This window comes from Heloderma suspectum, chromosome 1 (assembly GCF_057233095.1).
Source record: "Heloderma suspectum isolate Gila_16-S chromosome 1, 16-S_ref, whole genome shotgun sequence".
NCBI lineage: Eukaryota > Metazoa > Chordata > Lepidosauria > Squamata > Helodermatidae > Heloderma > Heloderma suspectum.
In genome coordinates, this window is record NC_139458.1 from 366,764,620 (window position 1) to 366,775,558 (window position 10,939).

At 46.9% G+C, this 10,939-nt stretch overlaps 1 protein-coding gene and 1 long non-coding RNA gene across 5 annotated transcripts in view; one reads left to right on the forward strand and one right to left on the reverse strand.

The window, feature by feature from the left end:
- The window catches only part of B3GALNT2 (beta-1,3-N-acetylgalactosaminyltransferase 2), a 57,214-nt gene extending 53,082 nt beyond the window's left edge, over window positions 1–4,132 (reverse strand). The window contains exon 1 of one of the 3 annotated variants that reach the window (XR_014786796.1): window positions 3,794–4,088. Coding sequence is in view for 2 of the 3 variants with exons in the window: in XM_084828177.1 (XP_084684303.1) it covers window positions 3,794–3,905 (112 nt within the window). In the remaining variant the exon portion in view is untranslated. Of the gene's footprint in view, window positions 1–3,793 lie in introns of all 3 variants that reach the window. The other 2 variants (XM_084828177.1, XM_084828179.1) reach the window with 2 other exon arrangements.
- A 102-nt stretch (window positions 4,133–4,234) lies between these two features.
- LOC146359822 (uncharacterized) overlaps window positions 4,235–10,939 on the forward strand; it is a 42,883-nt gene continuing 36,178 nt past the window's right edge. For both annotated transcript variants that reach the window (XR_014786798.1, XR_014786799.1), the window contains exon 1: window positions 4,235–4,421. This is a non-coding gene — a long non-coding RNA (uncharacterized LOC146359822). The remainder of the gene's footprint in view (window positions 4,422–10,939) is intronic.

The window sequence follows — 10,939 nt, forward strand, 5'->3', positions numbered from 1 at the left end:
TATGGCCTACACTCTTGTAAACTAGAGCCCACTTCATCAGATGCAGGAAATGTTATCTTGAATTGGTGATGTTCCATAATACCACTGTCTCCTACTGATAACTTTGCCTTAGATTTATGCAAGATACTGTTGCTGACACACAGTTTCAAGACTGGAATCCTATAGTCATAAGAATTAATCTTAATTAAGAAAAATCACATTTAATTAGAGGTTCAGTTCTAATAGGGAAAATACTCTCTCCAGTATACTATAGTTCACACAACAAAATCCCATGTTCCTGATTAGCTGAGCAAAAATGCCACAAGTATGGATGGAATAACATGTAGAGTGAGTTGGCATTATCAAGTCACGGAAGGTTTTCCTTGGGGTCAGCTATGTGGATGGAAACTGCTTCACACTCCAGATCTCATTTGTCAAGGGTACACAATTCAGGTCACCACGCTCACCATGGTCACCCACTGGCAAGAGTGATGAAGGAATCCCCAACCTTCCTCTCTGCCTTTTTGTTAGAGAGGGGACAGGGATTGTACCTGAGGTTGAGCTGCATATGGAAGCACACTTCAGGGAAGATTCCCCACCACCCCACTTCTGTTCCAAGCTGGAGAAGAACCTAGGGCCATTTTAGCATGGTTTATTTATTTATTAGATTTATTCGCCGCCGATCTGGCCAGCTACCTGGCCACTCTAGTTGGCATACAATACTAATAACAACATGAAATACAACAAATTTACATAATCAACTGAACAAAACTACATAACAAAACAACACTGATCTAAAAAACCCTAACCAACCCCAAATGCCCTCCTGAACAGCCAGGTGTTTAAAGCCTGGCGGAAGCTCATCAAAGAGGGAGCATAGCAGAGGTCACTAGGGAGGGAATTCCACAGAGTTGGGGCCACCACAGAAAAGGCCCTTTCCCTAGTCCTCACCAGCCTAGCTGTCCTGGCTGATGGGAGACAGAAGGCCTACCAAGGCCGATCTCATTAAGTGGCGTCCCCTGGTTTGTTGGAGGCACTCCTTAAGATAGACTGGGCCAGAACCATATAGGATTTTAAAGGTCAATGCCAACACCTTGAATTGGGCCCAGAAAACAACTGGTAACCAGTGCAACTCCTTCAGCACTGGAGTGATATGGTCTCGCCAAGGGCTGTCTTTAATCAGGTGGGCTACCACGTTCTGCACCAGCTGCAACTTCCAAACTGTCTTCAACAGTAACCCCATATAGAGCATATTACAGTAGTCTAGGCAAGGGGAGACCAGGGCATGAACTACTGATGGGAGCAGATGGTAAGGGAGATAGGGATGCAGCCGCCGTACCAGATGGCGTTGGTACAGCACTGCCCCGCTCACAGCTGATACCTGAGCCTCCATGGACAGCTGGGAGTCTAAAATGACCAACAGACTGCAGACCTGGTCCTTCAGGGGTAGCCATACCCCATTAAACACCAAGTCAACATCCCCCAACCTCCCCTTGTCTCCCACAAAAAGTACTTTGGTTTTGTTGGGGTTCAGTTTCAGCTTAGTCCTTTCCATACAGCCACTCACTGACTCTAGATACTTGTAAAGGTTTCTACAACCAACCTTGGCGAGGATTTAAATGAGGTAGAGTTGCATGTCATCCATATATTAGTGACACTGCACCCCAAACCTCCTGATGATAGCCCCCACGGGCTTCATATAGATGTTAAATAACATCGGGGAGAGAACAGAACCCTGTGGCACCCCACAAGTAAGCAGCAAGGGTCTGAAGTCTCCTCCCCCATAACTACCCTCTGGTACCTGTCCGAGAGGAAGGAACGGAACCACTGTAATACGGTATCCCCTATGCCCAACCCCTCCAGGTGGTCCAGGAGGATACCATGGTTAACGGTATCAAAAGCTGCTGAGAGATCGAGAACAAGGAAGGAGCATTCGCCTCATCCAGATCCCTCCCCACGTCATCCACCACGGCTGTTTCTGTCCCATGCCCAGGCCTGAAGCCCGATTGAAATGGATCCAGATAATCAGCTTCTTCCAAGTGTGCCTGCAACTGCAAAGCCACCACCCGCTCAATCACCTTGCCCAAAAACGGCAGATTCAAGACTGGCAAAAGTTGTTCAAGTCTTCTGGATCCAAGGAGGGCTTCTTTAACAGTGGTCTTATCACCACCTCCTTGAGAGCTGATGGCATCACTCCCTCCCTCAAGGGAGGCATTCACCACCACCTCCATCCCCTCCCTAAGTCTCTCCCTGCAACTCATAATGAGCCAAGATGGGCAAGGATCGAGTAAGCAGGTGGTCAGCCTTAAAGATGAAAGCACCTTGTCCACTTCCTCAGAAGGAAGAAGCTGGAACCAATCCCACACAACCGGTCTGCCGCTGGCTCATTCACCACTCATTCACTAACTGTATCCACAGCGCACAGAATAACACTCCTGATCCGGTCGATTTTATCCGCAAAGTGCTTTGCAAACTCATCACAGGAGACCTTAGAATGCTCCATTGGTTACAGAACGACTGGATCCTTGACCAGATTCTGGACCACTTGGAACAGCCTCCTGGGACAGCACTCTGCAGATGCAATAGAGGCAGCATAAAGATTCTTTTTTGCTGCTCTTATCGTCATGTGGTAGTCTGAGCTACAGCTCTAACCCATGTCTGATTGTCTTCAGAGCAAGATTGGGGGGTGAGCAGTGAGATCAGAGGGAAATGAAATGCAAAAATGTCAGTTTCTAAATCTAAGGCTTCCTTGGGAGGAAGACTCATTGAATTCACTCACTTCTGAGTAAGCATGCAGAGGATCAGGTTCTAAACCACCTTTTTAATATATTATTTATCCTCTATAAGGAATCTTTTGCTGTCATTCAGTTCTCCTACAAATCATTTGCTCTCAATCCCTACCCCATGCCTTACTTTATGGCACCCATGTGCAAACGGTAGATCAGGTTCTACTGGTAGATTCTCTGGGTGACTTGCAGTAAATTTGCAAAAGGGGTTTTGAGTTCCAACTGCTTAAAATAGCAAAAATGTAAATGCTTGCCCCCGGTTGATAGATAGGGATCTAGTAAAAACACACAGAAACACAAAACAAGTAGATCCCACACACCTGAAACCCACCCACACTTGCTTTACAGCACGTGAGAGCCACTTCCCTCCTACCCTTACCCAACTTCTCCCCAATCTTTGGGTGAATGATGTCCTACATCCTCTACTCCCTTTCTCCCACCTGCTAGTTGAAGGGTGCCTTCCCAATGCCTATTGAGCCACAATCACCTGTCTACATTTCTCACCAAGCCGCTAGATTCACTTCCCATCCTTCTCTCAACTCCCCCCAAATGAAGAGTGATTTTGTCTAAATCCCCTATCCGAAGAGTGAGAAATTCCCCATCTTTCACGTACCATTTCATTTTATTCCCCTCTCCCCAGAACCTAAAATGAGAGGCCACTACCTCAGCCTCCTGCCGTTCTTCCCAACACCCCAGGGTGCCAGGAACCCACCCCACAGACAGGGTGGAAGTGCGAGGTTAACCAAACCTTCCTCCTCTACCTCCTCCCGTCTCTCTTGCATCCGAAACCTAGGGCGAGCCGGGAAGTGCGGAGCCTTCTTTTCCACACTTGCAGCAAAAGGTGCCTTACCCCCCCCCACCACCTTTTCTCCCCCGCCCCACACAGACGCACGCTTCTCGCCCACATTACCTCACGCGCGCGGCGGTGGGAGGCTGAACTGCCCCCCAGCACCCACCCCGCTCCCTCAGGCAGGCGGGCAGGTTGCCTGGCTCGGTCAGTGCCGCTCCCTCTCTGCTTCCCCACCTACCTGCCGGGTGTTGCTTGCCGGGGCCGCTAGCCGGGCAGCTGAGGAGAAGCAGCCAGAGGTGCAGCACGACCCCGACCGCACACGGGCACAGAAGCACCAGCCAATTTCGCATTGGCCGCCGGCAGCCCCTTCCCAGCCGTTGCGGCCTCCCTCAGCAGAGACGGGGTGACCCGGAGGGACAACAGCGGGCTCCCCGCTTCCCCCCTGCTTCAAGGCGGCAGCGCAAGGACGTGGGCACCCCCCGCCGCTTCTTCCCCAGCCCTGCCTGCGGCCGGCCCGAAGCCAGAGTCCCGCCCCGAACGAGGCACGCGTGTGGGCAGAGCCGGCCCCGCTGACTACAATCCCCAAAATGCCTGGCCGCATAGGGGAGGCTCTTCGCCGGCGTTGCTCCTCCCGGGGGCTGCCCCTCCGCGAGCTAAGAGGAAGAGTGAAGCCTGTGGCAGTGCTGGCAAGGCGGAGCAGCCCCCGGCCTAGCTAGTGCCTGTGAGAAGGCCGGTGTTGTGTTGTGCATGACTACGCGAGAGGGATTTATTCCCATTGCTCCCCGTTCCCTGTATGTGAAGGGAAAACACGTATTTAATACGAAGGCATCTTTAAAATCTGGCGCTTTGCATCATGTCAGCAAGAGGTACGCCCTTTTAGGCTCCCCCTCTCCGGGTTTTAGTCGTTTCTGGAGCCGTTTTTCTGGCGGGGGAGGGAAGGCGGCGCCTATTTCAGCAGCACCAGGGCCCCCCGAAGCGGTGTGTTTCGTGCCAAAGCAAAGGCCCCTGCGCGGAATGCCGGGGGCTGCTAGTACGACCACCCGCATTTGGTGAGGGGGAGTGTACGACCCCTTCGGCGGGTCGTGTGGATTGTAAGGGCGCGGCGGCCTCTCCGAAGCTTTCCGAGCAGTTTCTGTGTGGGAGGGAAACCGCTCTCAATTTTTTAAACAGGAAGAAATGTAACGTGTATTTGACTGTTGGGAACAGGATTTAAAACCTTTCGACGGTTCAGGCAATAATCCGAAAAACGCTTCTCCGCGTGAACATGCACGTTGGGGAATGGAGAGAAAATCATTCGTCTCCACCAAAGCGGGAGACCAGCTCTCGAGGAGAGACTGCAGAACACAGAAAAGGAGAGAGCCCCACTTTTTTTTTCTGGGCTCCCGCTATCTTATACAGGGCCGAGAACTTGTTCTATCATTCCCCTCCCTATTCCCGCCCCCAAATCTGCCTCTGCTTCTACCCTCTTTCCTAGTCTTCCTTGCTTCTGTCCCGCTCTCTCTCCTTCAGCCACTCACCGGACGGAATTGTGTACCACTTTATTTTATTTTGAATTTAATTTATGGAGGTAATGATTTGAACGAGGGCGATTAATTAAAAGTGAATTGATTACACTTTGAAGCAGGACCTGGCTGGGAAATGGAAAAATAACTGATTTGTTACCCTCTGATTTGCTCTTGGCTTGCTTTTTAAGTAGCATGGAAAATATTTAAAATTTCCATTTTGGTGAAAAAGTTGCAGGAAGTGGGCAGGGTGTATGCGTGTACACATTTTTCACCTGTTCATAGCCACTGCAAATTGTCTGGAGTTGCAGGACTTTTTTCTGCCAAAACATGCATAGGATTGTGTCTTTAATTGTAACTGAAAGAGTAACTGATTTAGGATGATCTTGGGGTGGGGTGTAAATTAATTGAATGATTTAACTTGGTAAAAACGAGTCTTCTGGCTCCTTAAAGCAGGGGTCCCCAACACAGTGCCTGTGGGTGCCCATTAAGACCCTGATGCTGGGAAAGACTGAAGGCAAAAGGAGAAGGGGACGGCAGAGGATGAGATAGCTAGATAGCATCACTTGATGCAATGAATATGGACTTGAGCATGCTCCGGGAGAGACTGCAGGACAGGAAGCCCTGGCGTGCTATGGTCCATGGGGTCACGAAGAGTCGGACACGACTGAACAACAGTGTGGCACAACAATGTGGTACACCAAGGTCACCTGCCAAGCTTTTATTTTATTTTTTAAATATACATAGATTTTATATACATATATATATATGTATATTATATATATGTATGTATACATGTGACATATATGTATACATGTGACATATATAAAATATACATATATATATATATATATGTATACATGTGACATATACAGTGAATACATATGAAATGTATATGAAACCTTCTAGCATTATACATTGGCTTCAACAAAAGCAGACCAAATATCCAAATAAGTATCCATTTGAAAGTGGCATCTATATACCACCTGTTGAAATATCAAAAGCATTGTAAGGTCCTCAATCCATTGCATTACAAGAGGTATGTGTTTATCCTTCCTGTGTTGTAATATTAGTCTTTTGGATCACAAAAGTGCTCAGAGAATCCATTTACACTGACCATTTGTTCATTTCTGTGAAGCAGGAAAATTTTAAAGAGTGTGTACATGTGAATATTACAGACTGTTCCAGCACAAAATTTCTGTGTAATAACCTCCTCCCAAAAACAAACTACTGGAGATTGCCAAAATATTTAAAAGCAGCGTTAGCTATATTGCACCACCAGCAATTAGCCAAATTAGTCAATCCCTTATTAAAGAGATGTTGCGGTGTCCAATAGATACAAAACCAAAGTTTTTGTTGAATAAGATGCAGCCTAAGATCCACAGACAACAGCTAGATGCCAAAGCTGCAATCCACTCATTAGGTATTTTGTAGTGGTACCCACAGCAGTTTCTAAAATTCCCAAATGTCCCCACAGGTCTAAAAAGATTGGGGACTCCTGCCTTAAAGACTAACAAATGTGTTATGGCATAAACTTCTGTGGATTATAGCCCACTTCATCAGATGCAACTGCAACAGAGTTCATCTGATGAAGTGGACTATAATCCATGGTAGCTTATGCCATAATAAAGGTTATTATTCTTCGAAGTGCCATATAGTTTATTCAATTCAATGGCATGTGCCAGGTGTTATTTGCCTACGTACCCATCCTGATGTGGCTTGTCTGAATTCCGGTAGCATGGCTTGTTTGAGGGGGAAACAACCGTCAAATAACACCAGGCCTGTTATCTGAGGATTGTTTCCCCCTCAAACAAGCCATGCCACCCAAGTTCAGACAACACAGGCAGCACCTAGACAGGTAACTAGGTATGCGCTGCTGATTTAAACAAACCACTGTGGCTTATTTGATGTGCAAACCAGCCCACTGTATTCACAAATTGGGAAGCCTTGGTCAATCCCAATTTCCTAGCACATGTATATGCAGTGAAAAAACATTTGCAATCATCACATGTATCCATTTGCATTTCATTTACACACTTTTTCCTATGCACTCGCTCTTTCTGTGTAGGAAATGTATATTTGAAGTGGCACTGTGTGTGTGTTTGGTTCTTGTAACTCAGTCTGAGTCTCTAGAAGCAGGCAGGATAAATTACCAATGGGTAAATAAAATTCCAGTGTAAATTAAAAAAACTTGTTTTTATTTACAGTTTTTAAGTGTGAAGGATTGCTGGTTTCACCCCAACAACCTGCAAGGTAGACCAGGCCAAACTTGGCCACAAGTTTTCCCCAGATTAACCCGGTAGCTCTCTTCCAAGCCAGCAGGCACTGTATTTAGCACTGAAGTTATTCAGATCACACCACACCAATTGAAAGTTGGGTAACAGTTTATTAGGGGAAAGGAACAAAGAGGAAGGAATAGGGAGAGGTGGTAGATTGTACAGGAGATTACAAGCAAAGTACAAACTCTATCAAAACCAGAAACACCCAACACCAAGGCACCCACTCCCAAGAGCAAAACAAAGCTAGCTAGTCTATCCTATACATACCAAAGCTTGGGCCTCCCAGGATAGCCATCGACCAGCAGCACACTCTAGTACCATCAGAGCCATAAAGAGACACCCACCTCTTTCTTGGCCTTTTTATTGCCCAGCCCTAGCAACCCAAGGCAGATTTGAGGCACCCAATCCAAACTCAGGCCCAGGACACCCCACCCCACCCCACCCTCCAAAGAGGTTGTATCTTCCCACCAGGCACAGCTGTTATCATTTTCCCAATTAGTCGGAGCAAACCATGGCCTTGAGCTACAGGGCTGAGAAACAACTAAAAACAATCAACCTCCAGGTGGCTGCTTCAGACCTGACTACCCAGCTGCCCTCATGGCTCCTACGCTATTAACCCATTCTTGACATTAGGTATTATAGATTGTTTAAAAAAAATCTTTGTGTCATAATAAATATTAGTATCCATGAGAGTGTTTGCTTTCACAGAAGAATAGCAATGACTGTTGCTGGGAAATCTGGCTCTTTTTGTACTCACTGGACTTCTGTGGCACACCTGACTCAACTTGCCTTTGTGAACTAAGCCACACGGTTTCTCTGAGTTCTGGGGACTTTTTAACGGGGGTGGGGGGCTCAGCCATAATTTGCTGGCTTAGTCTAGAGGTCCTGCTCCTCTCAGGTCCCAGTCAAACCAGATTCATGGGTTGCCAAAGTGAGACAGTCACAAATGGATCAGGTTAACAGTTTATTGATTGCACAAAAGTGATAAATGGATGCAGAAAGAAATGCAAAGTTAGCTTACACATCCCTTCAGCAGATCAGAGCAGTCCTCTTTCACAGCTGATTGTGCAGTGGAGTATCCACAGTGCACGAGACACCATCCCATGGACCAACAGATTTCTCCAGGTTGATAGTGCACATTTTCCCCTTGGAGCAAGACCAAAGAGCAAAACCAGCCTGCTGGATTTTATAAACATCACAGCCTGTCATGAGAAACACACTCCCTTCTCAGGAGAAGGGGGTCTTCTCTTTCACTTTTCACAGGAGAGAAGAACAACATCCTTATCTCAAAGGATAAAATCACATAGGCCAAACAGCTGTGGCTGTACCAGCTTGGTACTAATTACCAAGGCCTACTAAAAGCTGCCTGTTATATTAGGCTATGCAGATCTCTATGCATTACAAAACAGCATACAGGACACTGTGTCAGTTCAAACCTGGCTCCTTGCAATTTCTTCCAGTGTTGAACTCACTACATTTGTACAAATAGAAATTTGCGCAAATTATGGCTGCAAATTCACAAATTTGCATAATTTGCACAAATTAGAATATGATCATAGAATCATGGGGTTGGAATGGGCCTATAAGACCATCGAGTCCAACCCCCTGCTCAATGCAGGAAGACTGATTCCCAGTCTCCCATCCAAGTACTAACCAGGGCTGATCCTGCTTAGCTTCTGAGATCAGGTACATCCAGCCCTTTACAGCTGCAAATTGTGTAATCTGTACAACTTGAGGCCATAATTTGTGCAAATTATGCAAACTGCAGCCATAGTTTCCACAAATCATGCCATTTATGGCCAGAACTTGCACAAATGTCTTTTATGCAAAAAATAATTTACAGATATTCCGCCAATTGTCCCAACTCATTGTGCACCGAGTTGGGCCAGCTGAAGGAAGACAGAATGCAGTCAGGGCAGGTCAAGCTAATGAAGCTCATCAGGCTCCATCCCCCAACTGGATTACTCCAACATCCCTACAGAAGAATAATCAGTGAGGGTTGTTCGAGACACCATTACTATTTTAAGATCAATAATGGCTGAGAAAACAGGTAAACTTTTCAATTCAGTAAATCCTGTAAGCAAGCTTGAGCAACACTGAGTAAATCAGAGATGTGTAGCACACAGTGCCTCCCGCCACCCCCATGGCCATTTTTACAGGGACCCTTCATTATGACTTTTTTCTTATTGCCACCAGAAGTTTCATCTTGTCCCATATAGCTGCTATGCCAGCTCCTCTTCCTTTTCTCATGGACAGTCTTGCCTTGACTTTGTTTAATGGGTACACTAATGTCCAAAGTCCTCCTGATACACCTTGTCAGTTGCCTGTTATGTATGAATCTGCACTGGTCTTTATGTATATATTCACCAAAGAATGTGTTCAGTTTTAAAGCCAGAATTGGAGGAATGTTTACATCCTACTAAGAGCCTCGTGTGGCGCAGAGTGTTGGTGGCAGTATTGCAACTGAAACTCTCCCCACGACCTGAATTCGATCCCAGCAGAAGCTGGGTCCCAGGTAGCCAGCTCAGGTTGACTCAGCCTTCCATCCTTCCAAGGTCGGTAAAATGAGTACCCAGCTTGCTGGGGGAAAGGTAGTCACGACTGGGGAAGGCAATGGCAAACTACCCCGTTACAGTCCGCCATGAAAACGCCAGCGAAAGCGGCGTCCCTCTAGGGGTCAGCAATGACTCGGTGCTTGCACAGGAGGAACCTTTCCTTTCCTTGCATCCTACTCTATTGGCCTGTATGACTGAGTTGTCTTAGACAACTATGATCTTATACACAGATGGAGAACCTGTGGCCCCCTATATCTTGTTGGACTCCAACTCCCATAAGCCCCAGCCAGCATGGCCAATGGCCAGGGATGGTGGGAGTTAAAGTCCAACAACATATGGAGGGTCACAGATTCCCCACCCCCTGATCTTGGACAAGAATCAGGATGCTGGTAACACACGTGTGGGAAGTGTTTTGTTAAATAACTTTGAGGTATCATGTTGGGTTTGGAAAACTTGTTTAGGGAAGCTGAAAGGTCTGATCTACGAACTCCCTCAAAAATTGCAGGGATTGTCATGGCTTTTAATAGATTCTGTTCCACAAGGCAGACATGTAGGAAATAAAGTATATCCTCATAGTTTGCTTTTTCACAGTAGCCTCTAAAGTAAATATTGTTCCTGGGATAACTATTTTTGAGATAGGCCACATAATCTCTTGTTTTTCAGAATTCAGAACCTTTTGCAATTTAGTGTCCATATCAATGTTGCTCTGTTCCATTGCATCATTCCCAAAATTAACTCTCTACCTTCTTCAGGGCACAAACCTATAGCTGCTAGTCAGTGGCTCAACAGCCATAGGATAGGTTGGTTCCTGGAGAACCGACCTCCACCACCTCCTGCACTGCCTCATAGGCAGCACGGATTGGCCCCGCGCTCTATGCTCATAAGAGCAGCATGGAATGGTGAAAAGGGGGCATTCCTGGGGGCAGGCCAAGGTGGGGAGGTCAGAAATGCTGGTACGACACATCCCATGTGTCATCCAGCCACTACTTCCTGAGCTCCAAGGTCCCATGGCTAACCGCAAAAGCAGGGCAGGGGGAGTGAGGAGATC